Source organism: Lipophrys pholis, assembly GCF_963383615.2.
Source record: "Lipophrys pholis genome assembly, chromosome: 19".
NCBI classification, from domain to species: domain Eukaryota; kingdom Metazoa; phylum Chordata; class Actinopteri; order Blenniiformes; family Blenniidae; genus Lipophrys; species Lipophrys pholis.
Window position 1 is genome coordinate 13940493 of NC_137647.1, and position 21198 is coordinate 13961690.

The following is a 21198-nucleotide window of genomic DNA, read 5'->3' on the forward strand; positions in this document are numbered from 1 at the left end:
TCATATCGGAGTGGTACCTCCCTCTGGACCACCATGTTGCATCCTGTACATCTTGTAGAAACTGTTTTATACAAAGTATTTCAGGTGTGGAAACTATGGGATCACCTTGCACCAACAGATGCGTAGAGCAACTTGACATTGTAACAAAACGCTTCGCCGGCGTAGAAGACTGTACAGTCCATCTTGTGCTACCTGTTTCCCTCTTGACGCTGTAAAGATTTGCCCATGCATTTCTTTTCATTCTAGAGATGTTGCCTTGAATTGGCTATAAATAAAAAAAAAAAAAAGTATAGGATTTAATGTTAAGTATATAATTTAAAAGAAGAAAAAGCGGTCTTTAATGTGCTACTAATACTCGGATTAGTTGGTGGCTGTTAACTTGAATTTATCTGCAAATGTGTGTGTTCATATGTGCATAAGAGAGTCGTCTGTTTCCCTGCGGAACTTTTCCTATGTCACTGTAAGTGTGTACAGTACAAGAGAGGCTTCGGCAGGCTAATTTCCATAAGACGAGTTCATCTGCTGTGAAATCGAGGAAGGGTGGGACTCTCTGACCGACACAAAGGAGCATTTTCCAGAGTGAATGGACTTTCCACATGTTTGCATTGATGGTTCTATATTTTGCACCACCTTTTCTGACCGGGCAGGAGTGCTTTCATAATGAAAGTAGCTCCTACCACATAATAGTTAACTGAAAAGGTGCAATAAAGTTGTGACTTTTGTGAATTGATTGTGTTGTTTGCATTTTCTCCTGCTTCCTCACCCTCTTGAGATACTACCTTATGGTTACAATAGATTCTTTTTTTTTTTTTTTTTTTTACCCCAGTACACTTTAAAAGTATTAGGTCTTTATTGTTAGGAAGCTTAGATAAGAAGTCTTCAATAAGGCAATAGAGTGGTGTTTGAATCAAAAACTAGAATGTCATGGATAAAGTTAATAAGATTAAGGCTTTATTTTGACAAAGTAGTAAATGAGGTCTGACATTGAGTCGATCTCCAACTGGAACCAACAATGTTGTGATTTAAGTCAATTACTTTAAAAGTTTTATTTATTTACTTTTAATTTCCTTTTCATGCTGTTTCATGTCATTACTAGACTGGTGAAAAAGCACTAGAATAAGTACGGCACCAGCCTTTCATTACATGACAGGTAGACGTGTTGCCAACATCATGGAGATCTTGCTTTTACATTTACTGTATTCACTCACCTGATAAGTGTGTATTGTGTCTGTGCGATGCAAACCAGACCTGGGCACTGCATATACCTTCACAGTTTGAATCACAAGAAAACACGCTACAGGACGTAAGAACACAGTAAAACTTTCTCTCCTCTCTAGCAAATACAAAATATTTGTCATAACTTAAACATCCTCGCACAGTAAATTACATATATTTTTAAAGCAGGAGTGTTGAATGATGACGAGTTTAGACGTAACGACCTTCCAGACCCTGAAAGTCTCAGGCCGCACTTTCAGTCTCACGCCAAGTAGTAATTTATGATTAAATATTGTATTTTATGACAGTTTTACAATTAACATAAGTTGGGATGCATAAGCTATAAAAAGCAGAACATGACTTTGAATTTGAAACATTTGTAAGCCTTTTTTATAATTCAAATTTCGATTGAAACGCCCCCTGTTTCCACAGAGATGGAATCAGAGTTCGACCTTGGAAGCCGTTTTCAAAAAGTTGCATTTTCAGTGACTACGAGCACCGTTGTCACGTAAATGGACACCTAAAACGAAAGCTTTTCGTTTTCACTTGAAAACGTTGTAATAGATCTGGCACTTACTTAATTTTCTTTCCTGACTGATTCTAGAAAATGAAAGGGGAAAAAAAAAAAGCTGCTAAATAAAGAGAAGTTCCTCTGAAACTGTCTGGTGTCCAACTCGCCCCACTGAAGTATTCTGCTGAGTTTTATTTAAAGTTACGTCGTGACGTCACAGCGGGGGTGGGCGGGGCCAGCATGTGCACTTCACCGGATGCACAGCAGCGACCGGCCGACACGCACACACACACTCCCGCTCACACGCCGGGGACCGCAAACGAGACGGCAACAAGCGGAGGAGACGCGCCTTTAGAGGAGAATCTTCGAGAGACGTGAAGTGGAAAGTGGGAGGGGAACCGAGGAGAGGAGAGGAGAGGAGCGGGCAGGTATCCGGACCGCTGCGGGCGCTCGGTGAGAGACATCGCCCGGACGGTGACGCCTGCAGCAGCATCAGGACCACCGGGATGGAGGGGGAGCATCATCACGGTTCGTCCTCCAAAAAAAAAAAACACGGTTTGACATTTTAGCATGCCTTTTTCAGCTCCGCTGTGACCGATCACAAGCTGCTGCTGTTCTTCTGTCACTGTGACAGCACAACTTCAGCAACTTCAACATCACCGCCATGAATTATTAAGCATCACCTGCATCTGTGACGGCAATGTGGAAAAAGAAATACAACCGGAAAAGACGACCCCCCCCCCCCCCCCCCCCAAAAAAAAAATGAAAGAAAGTTTAATCTCTCAAGGGAATCTGCGTAATATGATCTGATTTATTTTGACATGCATCGGCTGACTCACTTTTACTCAATACTTCCTAATACAACTGACCTCGTCCTGTACGGGAAACTCTTTGCTGACTTCATGTATAGGGTGAACTGATGATGTCAGGCCACAATGATCAAGCTGATGGCTCAGCTCAGGCTATGATGGAGGCTTGATTTCAATTATTTAGCAGTTTAGAATTTTTTATTTTTTTTATCTGTGAGCTTAATGCATCTCAAAATAGATCCTCCAGCAATGGCCTCATTGCCAGAAATCAAGTGATGCACTTGTTTGAGAAGAGGCAGGCGCGGTCCTCCACTTCAGTCTCCTACAGTATTCTCGACAGCTTCATGTTTGAAAAGTGATTGTCATACTTTCGTACGATTGCTTGAACTCCTGGCACAATAAGCATTCTGCACACAGCGGTGAATTGTAGCCATGCAGCCTGTTTTCCCTCAGCGCCACAACAGGATAATCGTATTTATCTGCAGGCGTCTTGCCCTGTCAGTGCTTTCCTGTTTGCAGTGTGGCCGAAGAATGAGTTGATAATTATGTAATTATCTGCTGATGTGTGAGGCATAGGAGAGGAGACATTCTCGAGCTTCCCGAGCATTCAGAGAGCACTCTGCCCGTCCCTGACACCCCCTCAGTCAAACGTGGAGCTGAATGAGTAAGTGCAAATCATATCATCTCTTCTGTGCCTGAGCAGAAGACTGTTTGAGAATAATTGAAGTCTGAGAAGGAGAGAGGGATCGAGGTAATCCATCGGCTGTCAGGACTCAAGTCTCTCAGACTTCATTTGATTTCGGTACAAACGCGTCTTTGCACTTTAGTTTATTATTAATGCAGACTTATGCAACCCAATTTTTACATTTGAGTGGAGGGCTTTTAATTCATCTGAGGATAATCTGTGGGTTTTATAACCCCGTAGCAATATAGATGGATGCAGTCATTCTCCCAAATTTCTGCCAGGATTATCGCGCTGTGCTTTTTGCTCTGTTTCAGTGATGTTGCTCGCTGCTGGCGCCCTAACCTTTCTATCTCGGGATTTGACTGGGTGTGGTTCTGTTTCAAGACTCACTTCAAAGGCCGTCAGATGCAGGGTGTCAAGATGTCTCTGTTTTATCTTTTTTTGGTTTTGTTTTATTTTTGGGGTGGAGGTAGGGGGGGGACTTTGCCATCGACCTGCACTTGTCAGTGCGGCTGAGTTTTGCTTTGCACGAAGAAATGTGCACGCACAAAGGAAACAGAGTGAGTGTTCATAGGCGTGGTGCAGTACGGTGACAGGTACGTGTGGTTGCTGTGGTTATATTCGCCGTCTCTTTCCCTCCACCTCTCGCTTTGAACCCTCCTCTTTGCATAACTGATCGACTTGTGAGAAATAATAGACGCTTCCACTGGCCTTAATAGGATGTTTTCCGGCTGTCACTCTCCATCCATGTGACGATGACGGGAGGTTTACTCCAGTTCTGAGCTCCTCTCATGTTCAAAGCAAACTCCGACTGCCACAGCAGCAGCAGCAGCAGCAGCAGCGACTGAATCTCAGCGGACCTGTTCAACATATCACCTTCCAAAGACAAAAAAAGTGACATGAAAATAGAAAAAAAAAAAATGCTGAGAAAATGTTCATTTTCTATTTTTGCTGCTGCTGTTCTTGATTATGTAAGCTCCCACTGCATGTATAAACCTGATTATTTAAGCTATTTGCACTGATTGTAAACACTATCACCTTCTCATGTGTCAGTCTGGGGAGCACATGAAGCAGGCAAACGCAGGTCATTAATGCTTTGAGGCGCTATGCGATTAGTGGCACAATCTGAAAAACGATGCTGTCGAATGCATTCGGTCTATAAAAGTGGTGGTGTTTTCAGGCCAGTTCCAGCGGCTGCCCCCACCCGACCAGTTGTTAGTCAGCACGGGTGCTGCTAACATTAGTCTGCTATGTAGGAGTTCCACCAACACAGAGCCCTGAGAATGCTGTTGGTTCATATCCAGCCATGTTTCCCTTCAGACAACTCCTCGACTTGTCTGACTGACCACATGATTATGATTGATTTGCAGTCAGCTCACTTTTCTTTTCTTTTTTTTTTGTTGAGAATTTGGCTGCGTGAGCCCTCTTGTTGTTGTTGTTGCAAGCTATGTCCACCTGGTGGCGTGTACTGCTCAAAGAAGAATGGATGCAGTCTAGTTCAAGGCCAAATCTTCCACAGTATACATCAAACATCACTGCACATCATGCATCAGGAACCAGAACCGGGGATCGACCATACATTACAAATGAATTAGCACCTAAAGCCCCAAACTTTGAACATCTGCACCCGATATTGTTCCAGGTCACATCTCTGTCAGCTGATTTATACAATGTAATCGAGTGAAATTAACAGGTAGCACTAGTTTCTTTAAAGTTTGGAAAACGTCTTGCACAAGAACTCTTGCAAAACATTGTAAAATGTAAATGGAGAAACAAAAAGATGTTTGCAAGACACTGGTGTTTAATTCATCCCAGGTTTCAGTTCAGGGCAGAGTTTGGATCTCGATGGGCTCAGACAAACACAAACGACACAAAATAACTGATTTGCAAATATTTTCAAATAAATGACCTATCTATCTGTCTGTCTTTCTATATATGTACCTTACCTGTACTGCTCTACCTCTCGTTGCCCCTCCATCCCTATGCTCTACCTTATTGCGGGTGCTTAGTGCCTCGCTGATGTTGTCATTCACACAGGTAATGTGGAGTGAAGCAGAGTTGTAGGGGGAAACATTTTTTTGCTGACTTCACCCTGTGCTATGCTGCCGTTCCTCTGGTGACAGGGTTGTTCCTCAGGGTGATGTGCAGCTGCAGCATTTAAAGAAGCCATGGACTGACTTTGCAGTTCATGCAGGGGTCATCCTGAAGCAAACGGAGGGGTGGGTGGGCCTCTGGCGGTGTGCCGGCCAACGCTGCTCGTTCCAAAGTAATGTCATTGCCACTCAAACTCTGCAAATGCAGCGTTTTTGGGGATTCGGTGCCTTACCATCCAGTGTGAGCTGCTGACGTGCTGCCTGCGATGGCAACTTGTTTGACAGGGCGGGCAGATATGGAGAATGAATTCGTGACTGACACTGAAAGAGAGAAGCTGCTGTTAAACAGTAAGGAAGACTGTGCTACTGAAATGCAGCGTAATTCAAATTGCCAGTTGGAGCTAGACCAGTACAGGAAGCGAAGGTAAATATTTTAAATAAGACGAGGCGAAAATCCCAGATGGAATCAACCATTTATAAGTCCGTTAACGTGGCTTTCAAGACCCTAAAAGTGTGTCTGTGTCATGGAGGACAACCCTGTGATAAGTGTGAAAATAATCTAATCAAAACAAATGGCTCGCAGCATTTTTGCCCTGGAGTAAATCATTTCTTCTACCCTGTTGCTAAGCAACAATGAAATCTTGATTTTTATGTACAAGGCTTTTGAGCCCAAAAAAAAAAGAAGAAAAAAAAAGATGAGTGGTTAAAAGCAACGGAGGATGGAGGCGGGTGGGGCTCAACATCTGCCCTGGACAAAACGAAAGCACACATCATTTTCACTGACACTAATGGGATCCCTTATTAATAACTTCACGTAGTTGTGCTTTTCAGGGCGCCGTTCTGTTTTCAAGTTTGACAAGGTCGTCTGGCTGCGGAAAAAGTTGTAAATGAAATACTATCATTTACCCTGTTTTTCCACTAGTGTGTGCAATCTGCTCGGCCAAGTAAAGCCGGCTGGAATTAGCATGTAAAGCAGCAACAGAGTGCAAGAGAGAGAGAGAGAGAGAGAGAGAGAGAGAGAGAGAGAGAAGTGGAAATGGAAAGAGAGAGAGCAGAGGAGGATGGAGGGAGGTTGAGGCACCGGCGCAAAAGGGGAAGAGAGAGAGAAAGCAGAAGTGATTTCATAGTCCTACCAAGTTGCACATTCGTATTGAAAGGGAAGAGAAAGTCGGTGAGTGGGAGAGCGGAGCCGCCATTAGACTGGTGGATTAGGTGGAGCAGGAGCTTTCGGCTGTGAGTTTCTCTGTGGACCCCGGAGCTCAGGGCGATTGTCAGCAGCAGCCGTGGGAAGCCCGGGACTCACACCACAACTTCCCTCTCCCTCCATCTGAATCGTGACGAGTTAGAGCAGTCGCACCAACAGACGCTTCCCACACCGACACACAAGACAGTCACTGGATCTATGGGGACAGTGAGTGAGCTATGCATGTCCAGCCTGCAGACGTTCCTGTCACCGGCTGTCAAGCCACATCAGGAAGCTCCAGGTAAAGTAAAGGCAGACCCGTGAGCCTTCGATTGCATGCTGTTGACCAATGACATATTGTTTCTATTGGATGACGGTTGACATGTCTAACTTCCTCCGATGCTGGGACACATTTTTTTTTTAAAGACTGTCATCAGTGTCAGCTTGAAATGACTTCACCAGCAGAAACCTGTTGATTGACAGTGTGGCAGTGCTCCTCCATGCTGGTGGGATCAGTGGGGTGAACACATGGCTCCACCACACGTGAAAACAAACAGGTGGACGGGGAATAGATGGAGCGGTTGTGAAGAGGCACTTATTTGGCACTATCTGAAGCTCTGCCCCACGGGTTCACACATCGGGGGAATGTGAGCCCAACGTCGTTAGTTGCGGAGCAAATCTAATCTCCGGCAGCAGCTCTGACTCAGGGTTCACCATGACTTCGCATTGGTATTCACACACAGAGCCTCTCCTCTCCTCTTGTGTGACGACGCCGCAGCCTCAGGTGAAAACGCAGCTTGGCAGACTTACCACGGCTCAGTCGGAGGATCGTGTTTTCCTTCCCGAAAAGGGGACGGCGGTGTTGCGTTCACTCGAAGTAACCTTCTAAACCTCGGATAAGCACCGCTGCTGTGCGTCCCAGTTTAACTACAGATGGAGCAGCAGGACGGACTTTGTTTATTCTCACCATCTGCACAAATATTTACAGGTCTGCTCTGTATAATAACGGCTTTAACAGGGTTGGTGTTGCCTGGGATTGGTTGTCAAGTGCATTGCATGCCATAGCAGGGCGGGGTGCAGGTTTCCATTTGGGAGTGTGTTGATATGACTGGGGCAGCTTTGTCATGGTGAATCAGCTGACTGAGTGCGCAGCAAAGAGGGAAACGGTGCTGTCTCAGTTATTCCAAAAAAACCCGCATCAGCAGCAGCGTCACGCATTTAGCAGAGGTGATTTGTTGTTGCTTTTTTTTGGGGGGGGGGTATTAAAAGAAGGAAGTAAGCTGGTTTGTTCCCGCGGTGAATGTGATGACTGTAAAGTTTCACCATTTGTTTCATTCCGTGTTTGTCCAGCCAACGAAACAGGACGGGACAGTCGGTTAGATCCAACACCAGGTAGTCATATGGACATTTCACTCCAGTTTGTGAACTGAAGCCGCCTCTATGGCCAAACGCTTCACTGTGTCAAGTTTAAGCCCCGACTGTGATAGCGATGATGTGCATGTTTAGACAGCAGCCATTCAGGTTGGATGCTTTTGTGGCATGACGAAAATGGATAATGGGATCTCAGTGTCTTTCTGGTTTTAATCACCAGTCACACAACTGATTCAATTTGTGATCCATCTGATGTTTGTCCAGCAAGTTCAAAATGTACTGTGTCAACAGCATTATCAGATGTAATCCTGAAATACATCTGATGGAATTTGATAAAAGACTAAGAAAGTTCTTCCAGTCAATCAATGGCCTCAAAAAACACAATAATTTCAATTCTCATCCAGGTTTTAATCTTCTCTTTCTACTTATAAAACAGTGGTTCCCTCCTTTTTTTCAGCAATATTCCACATTTGAAATATTTTTCTGCCCAAAACACTTAAACTATTAGTTTTTTTTTGTCATAATGCAGAAATCTCTCGGGCCCAGCGTTTCCTGACCACTGCTGCAGGGTGGACCCTGATTTACCAAAGCATCATAGCAACGTCAAACAGAAGCGTCCAAATAAAAGCAATGGGGCAAATTCCTGCGTCTTCATGATTCGTGAACTTTATCCATTACTTTCTTTCACATGTGAAAGTCTAATTTTGCAAAGGAGAGGGTTCAAGGAAGTACGACTCTAATAAAGTGTTATTATTAGAACAAGCCCTTTAATTCGTGCCGTGTTCTGGCAGGTTATTGCAGCTACTCGTCCCATCTGAGAAACACTGTTACCGTTGAACTAATATTCACAATTATCCTGAATGTTACTAAATATTCCCAGTTATTGGCATAGTGTTGAGGAAGAGGAGTCTGCCTGCTATTTTTGAAGGAATACATTCCTAAATAAAACAAGAATATCATTAAAAAGTCATTTTTACTGGTTTTTTTTTTATGAAACTAAAAAAGTTCTTTTCTAATGTGGTTGTGGTTGAAAAAGGGGAACACGTTCCATATTTTTAAATAGTCTAATATTATCAGATACTATATTTTTATTTTTCCTGATTCATGGAAAATGGAATAAATAGAAATTATTTCAGTTTATACAGAAAAAATGTGACAGAAAAAGGTTTGTAATAATTATAGTTATATGCAATATTCCAATTTCGGTATCTGCAATTTGAAGTCACCGTTCGCTATGATGATAACATTTAAAGGGGACATATCATGCTAAATCCACTTTTTTAGCCCTTAAATGCATTTTGTTGTATATTTAGAGTGTTTAGAAGTACAGAAAAGTTCAAAGTAGTCTCTTCAGGTGCTCCGTTGATATCTTTATATTCTGTTTTGGTCATATTTTGCGATCGGTTTCGATTTTTCTATTCTCTATTACGTTTTTTGAACAATGACGTCACAGTATTCTCAGCGGAACTGCCAAATTAGGACATCGACGTTTCGAGCAATCCGCCATTTTTGTTTCTCGCTGCGATTTTGTAGTCCAACCGAAGTTACGAGAGGATAAGTCGAAATGTTCGGTTGTTGGATGTAGTAACCCACAAGCTTCGTTACACCGTCTCCCAGCATCAGAACCTTTTCGAAGTGCCTGGTTGAGTTTTATTTTTCACAGAAATGTACCCACATCTGTGGGTAAGGTCATTTTTGTGTGCGCGAATCACTTTAAGGACGACTGCTTCAGCAACCTCCGCCAGTATAAAGAAGGATTTGCCGAAAGACTTGGTCTGATTGAGCGGTCAGTTCCTTCTATCTATGGAGACGACGAACAGAGCACTTCGGTAAGCTGTTTATAACGCTAAAAAGTGTGATGATAAGACGTCCCTGTCATTGTTTTGTTAGCATTAGCAGTTGCACCGTCTTCATATGTTAGCGCTGTGTGCTCGTTTTAGATTATAATGTAACTTCTGTGTTAAATAGTCGTTGTAATACAGGCAGTATTGTAGTAGTGGGCATGGATGGAGAAGTTAGTGTAAATATAGTAACACACCATTGCGTTACATCCATATGAAGACGTTGTTCTGTAGGTGCATCATCGTCATTTTCATCTCGCTCCGCCGGGTCCGACTCTGGCTCCAACATGTATGGCTGGATGGACAAATCTTCCGTTGTTGACATTTTGTAAATAATGTGTGAATATAAAGTTTCTGCGCCGCTAGATAATTGTATCTGTTCTATCAAACTACAAAGATGGCCGAACAGGGTGACGTTGAACCGAGTGTCACCTCTGCAACCTGGAGAGGAGGCGGGGTATGAAGTGTGTCATTTGCATTTGAAGAGACCGCCCCAAAACGAGTTGCTCTCAGAAGCACATCAGAAAAGGGGTTGAAAAGGGGCCTGTGGAGCTCTAATAATGAGGAATTCAGACCCAAGCATTGCAGTTTCGCGTTGTATAGACCACAACTGTATGATTTATATGTAAAAAGGAAGGATTTAAAAGCATGATATGTCTCCTTTAAATCACTTTTTCTTTTTCTTTTTTTTTTTATACAAGTTATACAATGTGATCTGGAAGATTACAAACAAAATAAAATAAAGCAAACTTTAACATGAAACTGAGCAAACTAAAGCCACAGATCCACACGGTGTCATCAGAGAATCATGAAATAAGACAGGGAATGTTACGCACATTCTTACTATTGTGAAAGCAAATACAATATATTTTATGATTCCCTATTATTGTATCCCTGAATTATTCCCTAAAGATGAACAGTTGGACTCTCACTTATGCTTGTTGGGGGAACCATGTGACAGTGTGTCAGGACAGTATGCATTGAGGAAAGACTGTTGAACTTGCCTCAGGAAGTGGAACTCGTCATATCCAGAACTGTCCTGCTTCATCAAGCGCTCTCTGTATTTCACATGCTCTTCCTAGAACTGACTCGCCCAGCTTGCGGCAGCAGTATTTCCTGTATATTTGAGCAAGTGTCGGTGAGTCCTGCAGTAAGCCGTAGTGAGCGTCACGTTTGTGCGTGTGAAGTGGGAGGCCTCCCACTTATCACTTTCTCACTCGCTCCAGCATCAGAGGGGCAACGTGATACTTTCTTCAATTTGACTCGTGTCAGCAATTAATCACTCACATCCACACCCCTTCTGACCGAGAAAATTATAGAGTGCGATGATCCAAAAGGTCCAATTACCTCTGAATTCACCTGTGGAACAAATGTAGGAGTTTCGAGATCAGCTCATGCGGTGACTCATGATGCCTGCCGTGGCTTCATCCACAGCTAATACCAGAGAATGTCTGCCGCGCATCAACGTGGCGGACTGGTGTTTATTTGTTTCAAGCATTCATTCACTACAAATTTACCAGCATCATGTTGCACTTTAAAGCAATGTTGTTTTTAAGGTAGAAGAAGAATCTGCAGGCCTGTTATAGTGTGAAGTGGTTCAAAATATAAGTATATTTATTAAATGTTCCATAAATCATAAATGTCTTAATAACATGTTTATTTACAGTAAAAAAAAATGTCCTCACTTGCGCTTTAAATTTTTCTGTGGGTAAAACTGTAATGAACACAAATGACCAGCAGGGGTCACTCATGGCATCTCCTCTCAATGGATATTTTCTCAGAATAATTTCTACTCATTTAAACCAGAAATCTGGAAACGTCGATTAGACATTGTGACTTTGGAAGCTGCAGCTCTGTTGTTTTGACAGTAAGGAAAATACCTGCCTTCAGTGAATGCCTCACTGTGCTGTTGTGATTAATGTCATGATCGTTATGTTCATGGCAGCGAACCAAACGAAGGCGTAAACAAACCCCACGTGCTGTAGGTGTCAGTGAGTATAACATTAGAGACTTTGGAAGACTGAAAGGTGTCATTTTGAGGATGGAGCAGCAGGTGCTTGCATAACTTCTGGAAGACAAGATATTCCCGTCCAGAACTTCTTCATTAAATCCACATGCCAAACTTAATAATGAGCACACTATAACTCCATGCTGATTTTCTGTGTGAAGTCAGTGGGGTTTGAATATGCTATCAGCCACCACACAGGAGTGGAGGACCGTTGCTCATGCGCAGCTCGATGCACCTTTAAAGCCACGATCTCTTTTGAGGATTGGCTCTGGTGCTTGCAAACACAGTGTAATCCAAAGGCTTAAGATAGTGCACTAAGACCAAACACCAGCCATTTCGTAATATGAGGCCGAGATCCGGCGTGCTCGTGAGCTGCTTTGGGCTTATGCAGACTTAGCAGCTTAAAGAGGGTTCCCATGCAACTGTGGAGTTGTCAAAAAAGAAGTTCTGTCGTGAGTTTCCAACCATAAAGGCTAAATATGGGCGATAACTTGCCACGCTGTGAAATACAGTTGATAATAATCCATGTCACATGAGAGGGAGTACTGTTGTACTGGATATGATAGAAGGTGATTACTAAGACCAGATATTCAGTGGAAATCAAAATAAATCAATAGACAAATTATGTGTTTAGAATCTTCTTAACACAAATAGTGGCAAATCAAACCAAAATGTGATTGTTGCGAAGCAGCACAATTACCATATTAGTGGATTATAGCAGTGGAGCTGGGACAGCTGCTGACACTGTCATCTTATTGAGTAGTACAATTTTTTTTAATATTTTCTTCATATTCAACAAAATATAAAGTATACACATTTTTTTGACTGCTTGTGCAAATACTCTGTTTTTTAACACCTCATTCTTCTTTTCATTCTTTTGCTTTTTCTTGCACTTTTTTTTTTTTTTTTTAATCACTTCAATTCTAACCGAAATGGTTATTTTTTTGATTGTGGAGGGATTTAATGAAATCGTCCCCAAGTGCTTTGTACTTTTGACATCGCGTTGGACGACCCGAAATAAAGTTGCCAGGAGTCGACATGACGTTCGCTCATCGAATCGTGTGTGTTTGTTTGCGAATTTCCTCATCATGTGCGGCGAAACAAAAAATAAATCATGATAATTATAACATTAATGCCACTTGAAGCAGCTGTGTTATGACCCAGTTCTGCTGAACCAAACAAAAGAAGTGGGCAAACACAGTTCTTCTTTTGTCCCTCTAAGGAATCTTTCCAGGCCATCTCAAATAATAATCAGCTGCGTCGTTTAACATGTGCGAACAAAACCCTCTTTACATTCTGTGATGCTGCGTGACGTGAATCCAACATTTTAATAAACACTGAATTATACCATGTGTGTCTGAGAATCAGCTCAACTGTTGCATGTGCTTAGGAAGTCTCAGACAACTCAACTCTTCATGTGATGATATCAACCGGGGATCTTTTCATTTGAAGGTCAAACCACTCTCCGGCTTCGCTTGTTTCAGGTTCCGAGGCACAGATTTACGGCGGGGCTCCGGGGGGGGCGGGGGGGAGCGGATGAACGTGCAACAATGAATTGAAACTCTGTTTGAACACGGTTCGCTTCATACAGGCCACATTGTCAGAGGTTGAGTTTAGGGAGCACAATTGACGTATTCATGGGTCACAGCTTGAAGACGAAACCCCCCCATGTGGGTATTGAAGGGGCGAATCTTTGTGGCCGGTCTTGATTTCCCAGCTAAGAGCTCCACGGCATGTTTTTTTTCCTCCTGTTCAGCAGATAGTGGAAGAGAAAGAAAGACAGAGGGAGGGAGGCAGGGAGAGGAGCTTCTCTCTCAGCATGTATCTGGCCTCTCTGATTGGCCGAAGGCAACATTCCTCACAGTGTTCGTCTACAGGCAGGGACAGGCGAGGTTCTCACCTATCTCACGGCAGCACGGGTAAACAGGTGTTATACAAACAGATCCAAAAGAAAATTGTGGTCGTCCTCATCAGATGTGCTTCTTTTTTATCAGCTGCTGGATATAATACGTTTAGACACCTCAATGAATCATTAAAGTCACAACTCCAACAAAGAAACAGAACTTTACTTCCTGATTGTAAGTTGCATAAGCCATAAAGCAAGCGGTTCAGTTTCGACAGGTCTCAGCAGAACTAGTTTCACCGCTGCCGGTGCACCACATGGTGAGAGTGTTGCAGGAGCTCGTTCTGTAGTGAGGACGGTGTGCAAGTCAAAGAAAACACCACATACACACACAGACCATTTGTACAGAACGGAATCAGGGTTGAGCAACTCAACAGGTGTTAGAAAATGTATCGCGTGTTTCCAAAACAGGTGTTGTTGCTTTGCTTTCATTTTTTTTTTTTTTTTTAAAGGTTTGCATCTGTTTCTGAGGTGAAAACGGGAGACGTCTGCTCTTGGCGGATGTGGTGAATCAGACACATCAACAACAGCAAGATCAGCAGCGGCTCACAGCTCTGTGTCAATCACACACACACACACACACACACACACACACACACACACACACACACACACACACACACACACACACACACACACACACACACACACACACACACACACACACACACACACACACACACACACACACACACACACACACACACACCTGCTGCTGAGACGGGGCTATGTGGAGGCATGTGGGGGCAGGGAGTGAGTGAGTGTGTGTGTGTGTGGGAGGGAGGGAGGGAGGGAAAAAGAGAGGGAGAGGAGAGAGAGACAGGGTGGGAACTCAGATACGTCATCTGGCTCATTTGTTGCACTTACAGTTTAGTCAAGTGCAGTCTGGCCTAATTTAAATAAAGGTGTGTCTCATATATACAACAATGTATTAAAACTGTATCAAGTGATGCCACTATATTTTACTATCGCTCTATTTATCCATCCATCCATCTATGATAATTTCACTCCGGTGTCAGACATGATATCATCACAAAAAATATTAATACAAGATAAAGAAACATTCCTTGATCACTGTGTGGTCCTTTGAGCTAACACTGTTTCTGAAGTTTACTTTGAAATTCTGCAGGACTATCTGCCATTAATACATAACTCTGATTTATAAACAACAATGTCTTCATTTGTAAAGTTGATCAAATTCACTTGTCCTTATAATTTAACACTTGGATGATGTGCTCGAAATTAATTCTAGTTATATTTGGTTACAGTGGTGGCTTTGAGCAGTGATCCAAACCAGGGGGGCACCTGACCGTCTCAGGGGGGCGCCATCGATTAATGAAGCCCTCTTGATTTGAATAGGTACAACATTTTTTGTGTCTTAAAAAGCCAAGAGAGGTAAATAGACTATGGCTTTGTTAATTAGAGTTGAATGCATCTTCTGCTATGAAAAACTGGCTAATGAAAGGCTAGTGTAGCCTCTGTTCACAATGGTAAAGATTTGGGTCTCTGAAGAAAAAAATATGGGAATCACTGGCCTGGAAGTTAGAGAAGTAAAAGGTTCAAATCCCCCTGCTAAAAGCCACCAATGTCAGTACCTGACCTTTGACCCCAGCAGCTCCTCAGGCGCTTTACTGTGGCAGACAAAAAAAAGAGAAAAAGGAAGAAAGGACCATCGGTGTTGAAAACAGTTCCGATGGCTCTCTTATTGTGACAGACTGCAGCGGAAGTTCGTCATCGCCATTAGTATTGACGGAGTCTCGCTGGTTGGTTAAAGGCTCTTCTCTCACCACTCCCTGCCTGGAGCTGTCGACACAAACTGCCCTCATTTACCGAGGATACTCCGCTGGGGATTGCTTACTTCTCATTGGGGGCGAAAAAAAAAAGTTTCTAAGAGTCGATAAATTTGTTCGTGCTCTTGTTTAAAACTCTTGAAAGTTTTAGTAGTCGAGGAGCAGGCAACATGGTGCTCAAGTCAGAAGACGGAGTCGGTGAGTAAAACAGTCAAATAAATAAAAAAAACAACCGAGTTTTAAATGGCTAATCCGAGCTGTTCTGGTTTGATTACTCACTTCTTCAAAGTTAACTTGGTTGTTTAAACACCCAGTGTGTCTTTAAAAGTCGGGTAAACCTCGGGAGTCTGACGTGAGGATCGACTGTCTCGTCTTTCTCTTCCTGGCCTTGTTTAGTGTTTACACCGAAACGATCCGCTCCATTCTGCTGTTATAGCAACACCTGTCTTCTACAAACAAAACAAATCTTCTCAGATTGCACTAAAACATACAAAAAAATGACTCGTTTTAGTTTTTTAAAAATATAGCAACCTAATTCACACCTCGAGTCTCGAGATTAATAGTTTGTAACACATTAATGCACATTCAGTATTTGTGAATTAAGCTGGCTATCTCTGTTTGAACACTTGAGTGATATTTCTTTATTTGTCGAGTGTGTTACTCAAGTGTAACACACTCTGTAACTTGTCCCCCCTGGTGCATTGAATGGTTTAACAGCTTCTCCCTCACAGTGAACATCCTGGGTGTCATTTTTCACTGAATCTTGAGCAACAGGTGTGATAGTGTCCACACACACACACACACACACACACACACACACACACACACACACACACACACACACACACACACACTGTCCTGTAATATTGGCACTGTGTTGCCTGCAGGCAGTAGTTCCTCTATAGAAGTTGCTTATTGTTGTTGCATCTGATGTGTGCGTGCAGTCTTCAGTGTGAAACAGAAAGCCTTTTGTTTCTGAGGCATTTGATCACTTTGACTTTGTCAACCTGGCAGCAGTGATTAACACTGTTGACTTGCGTCACCATTAATCGCGTTAGAAAACAGCGAGCATCTGACTGACTGATCCTGTTATATGCTGCTGCTCCTTTTGTTCGGGCGGGCTGCGTGGCCCCTTTTTACCCCCTCGGTGAGTCTGGCTGACTGGCATGCAGCTGCCTTGGCTTCACAGACTGAGGGACGAGCTCGAGACGAGCGGTCCATCCTTTTTTCTTTTTTGAATCCATTTGTCTCTGCCACTTAGATGTGGGTGGTCTGGGAAGTTAAAGTAGTTGTCACTAATGGTTCCCTAATGAGCAGTGCTGAGAGCTCTAATGGGCCCTCTGGTACGGCGTACCCCGCCTGGCACTAATGCCCCGGTGGTTTGATAATCGTCATCATCTCCCCATAATCATATTTTAGCCCTCTTTCTGCATCAGTCGCAGCCCTCCTTCCCACTCAGGCCACTGTTCAACTCTGTGTATTTACTCTTCTAATGGAAAATGTATTTACTGCACATAGTAGTGGGGTATTGTTCTAGACCTGTTGTTTTGGAGTTGGGAAGCACTTCAAGCAGCAGGATCCATAACTCCTAAATATCTGAGATGTTTTGTCTGCTCCAGCACACCTGACTAAGACAAATGGGCCATTATCGGGCTTGTGTTTGGCCTGAAAACTAGCAATTTACGTGAGTCAGTCGTGCTGAAGTGGAGACGTTTCTTGAACAATAACGGGGTTGTGAATCTCCAGGTATGAAGCTGCAACACATTTGTTATGTCACCACTGTGGCCTGATGCAGGAGTGTTGTAATGATGGCTGGTTTTGTAATTATTTAGGATTGTATGTGTTGTTGGAGCAAACAGTGGTCAGTAGTCTTTCCCCACAGCGACAGTTTCCACCTGTTTGAATCCCGGAAGCTTTTTCTTCTAACCATACCTGCATGCACTTAAGATGAAATTGTTGACTCTGATATTGCATATGTGAAAGTGTGTGTGTGTGTGTGTGTGTGTGTGTGTGTGTGTGTGTGTGTGTGTGTGTGTGTGTGTGTGTGTGTGTGTGTGTGTGTGTGTGTGTGTGTGGCGGTTTAATATAATGTGTTTGCTCTGATGATTGGCTCCTTCCTACTTCGCCCATTGTTTACTGGGATCGGCTCCAACATCCTGCAATTATGAGTTGGACAAAGCAGTATTGAAGAGGGATGTATGTGTCGCTTTTTTTTTTTTTTTTTTTTTGGACTAATCAGGCTTATTGGAGTGGCGGTGGTCTAAAAGTTGGAGAAGCAAGTTTGTCATGGGGCTCATGCTTATTTGGGGAAAGTTAAAAGCCGCTGCTGGTCCCCACACTCGTCACCGCCGCTTGTGTGCCCTTGAGCAAGGCCTGCAACAACCCTCAATTGCTCAGATTCCGCTCTGCAACAACCCACTGCCCCTAGTAGGTGTATTTAAGGTTAACTATGATGAAGATGCAACAAACTCCAGGACGTCAATAAAGTAACTGACCTGAATGAATAATGTCCAATGCGGCATATTCAAACATTCAAACATAATTTAGTAACGCTTGTAGCTGAAGCAGATAAGATCATTTTTATCCAGAAAATAATCCCCTCAACAAAGTTGAGGCTTAAATATTTAATTGTTGAAGAAAGTAAATGTGCATATCTTTGAAAGACGAGCATTGTGAAGTGATTTGTTTGCTCTGGCTGGTCCTGTAAGACGTCATCCAGTGTGTGAGTGATTTGATGATTCAGAGCAAACAGCCCTTTTGTACACAGTGACATCTTTCTCCCGTATGTTGTCTTTGACATTTATAGGAAAGCCAATATATTTAATTCTGTTGTTGATCCGAGTCACCATCTTTCAAAGGACATCACTTGAGTTAATAAAAGATGGCACGCAGCGACATGACACCAAAGCAACATTTGGCACATCAGATCTTTGTCCAAGAGCTGAAACCTTTCTGCGGCTCTAAGAAATTCCCTTGTGCGTGCGTGCGTGCGTGCGTGCGTGCGTGCGTGCGTGCGTGCGTGCGTGCGTGCGTGCGTGCGTGCGTGTGTGTGTGTGCGTGTGCGTGTGCGTGCACATTGTGAGGATAACCTCTTTAGTCATAAAACTGTCAGCGATTTCAGTTTTTATGCAACCTGAACAATAACGAAACGATCAAGGTGTTTGCGAAACTGAATAGTTGGTGTCCTTTTCTTCACCTAACGAATTACAAAAAAAAAAGAAAGCACACATTCAAAGTCATCACTGCTGTGTTGTGAGCCATGAGTGATTTGCATGTCAGCCATCTTAGCTCCCATGAGTTTGTCATCAAGCAGACCGACGGAAATCACATAATGTCTCGTCCGTCACCAGTTCAGCTGCTGTTAAGTACTAAAAGGCAGTGAACGGAGTGGCACTGCAGACAAGAGGCAGTGGAGCCTGGCATTCTTGTTTTTTTTCACTTGTCTGTTATGAGGCATTCATACACACAGCCAGGGATTACCTTCTCTCTCCTGAAGAGGACAGGCGTGCATAACCCAACGTGCAACAGGTAGAAACACGCCTAGAAGTTGTTTAATAGTCAAATCGCTCCTATCAACAGGAGAAGGGTGGCAAGAATTCAAAATGGCATCTGGCAGGAAGTCCACAGTGGAGGCACGTAAAAAGATCTTGTTGATTTGCCTGTCAGACAGCTGTGGAGCAGAGCTCAGGGAGTGGTTGGACTCAAGTGGGGCTTTTATTTTTTTAAGCACACGTGATAACTGTGAGCTGAAGGGGAGTCCAGGTTCTCCTGCATTATTTCTTGCATGCATCTTTATATTGTGTTTTAGAGAGAAGGGAAGGATTGCTGGTTACAGAATGAGAGGGTTGCCCGTGTTGACTCGTCCACTGATCCCTGAGAGAGGCTCACAAACAGGAAGCCAAGAGTTAGACATGGCAGGAAGTGACATCCCACAGTTTGCGTGTGGGCTGAAATTATAAAAAAAAAAAAAATTCTCCCAAAAATGAGACGGAGATAAAAATAAACATACAGAAAGAGGCGTTGCTTCAGTGGAAACCAAAAAAAAAAAACTGTGTGGCTCCTCCAGCTTTGCCATCATGTGCTTTTCTGGACGTGTGTGTTTTACTGGCAGGAGAGGATGTTGATAGTGGGACAAGCTTGATAAGAATCAAGGCTGACGGCATCAGAGGACAAAGCCTTGCATTGTGAGAAGAAATGTCTCTTCCGCTTTTAAGGGAAAACACAGCGAAGCCTCCACAGTGGCCTAAACAAACCGTTAATGGCATTAAAACATTTGGGGGATTATTAAAGAAAGCTGATCTTGGTGCAACGACGATGTGTGTGTGCACCGTGTTTATGCTGTCCGGCCATCTGTATGTTTGCTTTACGTTGAAGCTCCGTGTATGTATGTGCAGGGTGGCGGCGGCTTTACATTCCCACCCACTCACATCCCCTGGTCCCTACATTCCTGCACAGCGGTCTCAAAACAGACCCAACTGTGTCACCGCTGTGAGTGAAATGGTTATTTCTAAGAGCAGCCTTGCCTTGTGACATCTCTCACTCTGCACTGAGCTTTCTAACTAGAAAACAAGATCTCACAGTGTGTTGTTTAATCAAACGCATCCCAAAAAATATATAAAAAAAACCTCTTGAAGTGACTCAAAGTGAACATCCTGAAAAGGGACAATATGCCTTGTGTTTCTCAAAAGTAGTGTAAAAAAAAAAAAAAAAAAGAGCTAAAAGAGCCCCGTGGTAAAACAGCATCCCACTGTGCCAACAGACTGGCTTCTTTCAGAGGACAAAGAGGGTTGCGTTTTTGTACGCAGAGCAACTGTGGGTTTGAATGTGTTCTTTAGTCCATAGGTGAGGGGTCACGACTGGCTATTTATTCTTTTTAAAGAGGTCACGAGCCGCGGAGGTTTGGCGAGCTGTGTTGTAATGAATAGGAGCTTTTTAGGCATTTCATCACCTTTTCTTTCAGGCTTTCAAACTCTTACTTTGTTATTTTATCTTTGTAATTTCATCACGTTGTCCCAGAGGGGAAAAAGACAACAACCCAAAGCTGTCCAATCTTTTTGAAAGATGGTGTTTTTTTGTCATTTCTATTGCACTTTAAGTTTCCTAAAGGATGTAAACGGTTGGTCGTTTCACATAAGAAAAGGAGATACCTGCTCTGACACGTGAATGCCACACTGCCGAGGGGAGCTCCGTCACCGCCGGACTGCAGAGGGCTCCGGGTTGACTCATTCATCACATACAGACATGAGGCAAGCGCTCCCGTCTGCACCGGGATGCAGACAAACACTCATGCTGTTAAAAACGGACACACTGAACAGTTTTTAAAAAAAAATTTACAATGTCTTTAAGAGGCACCGTTAGCGCCAGGATAATCCTCATACATCTTCAGCGAGAAATACATTTCAACTGGACTTTATGTTGGTGTGAATTGTCAGGGGAGCGAGCACCTGGCTTAAATTGCTGAGTCATAACAACGACTCATATAAAACACTTCACTACCTCAGTGTCTCGAAGGGAGATGACTGGATTTATCCAAACATGAGCAATTAAACCTTTTCTCATTGTCGTTTCTCATCCACTTGGACATAGGATGTTCAGACTTGTGATTCTGGTACGGTCACTGGCATCGCTCAATTGTTAATGTAATATCGTCAATAAAGAGTCAGTCTTTGGGATTGTTTTCAGATTTGAAAGGATCTCACAGAGTAAGTGGAGTTAAATTTTTTTCAAGTCTACTGTGTAACTCCAGTTTTCTACAGTAGCTCAGAATGGACAAACCAAACTGTTACTTC

At 43.2% G+C, this 21198-nt stretch overlaps 1 protein-coding gene across 3 annotated transcripts in view; it reads left to right on the forward strand.

The window, feature by feature from the left end:
- The first annotated feature begins 1978 nt into the window (after positions 1 to 1978).
- Positions 1979 to 21198, forward strand: part of cyth1a (cytohesin 1a) — a 37372-nt gene continuing 18152 nt past the window's right edge. The window contains exon 1 of one of the 3 annotated variants that reach the window (XM_080488376.1): positions 1979 to 2254. In XM_080488376.1, the coding sequence (XP_080344502.1) occupies positions 2233 to 2254 (22 nt within the window). In that variant the 5' untranslated portion in view covers positions 1979 to 2232. Of the gene's footprint in view, positions 2255 to 4628; positions 6798 to 15361; positions 15608 to 21198 lie in introns of those variants that run through there. The other 2 variants (XM_080488374.1, XM_080488375.1) reach the window with 2 other exon arrangements.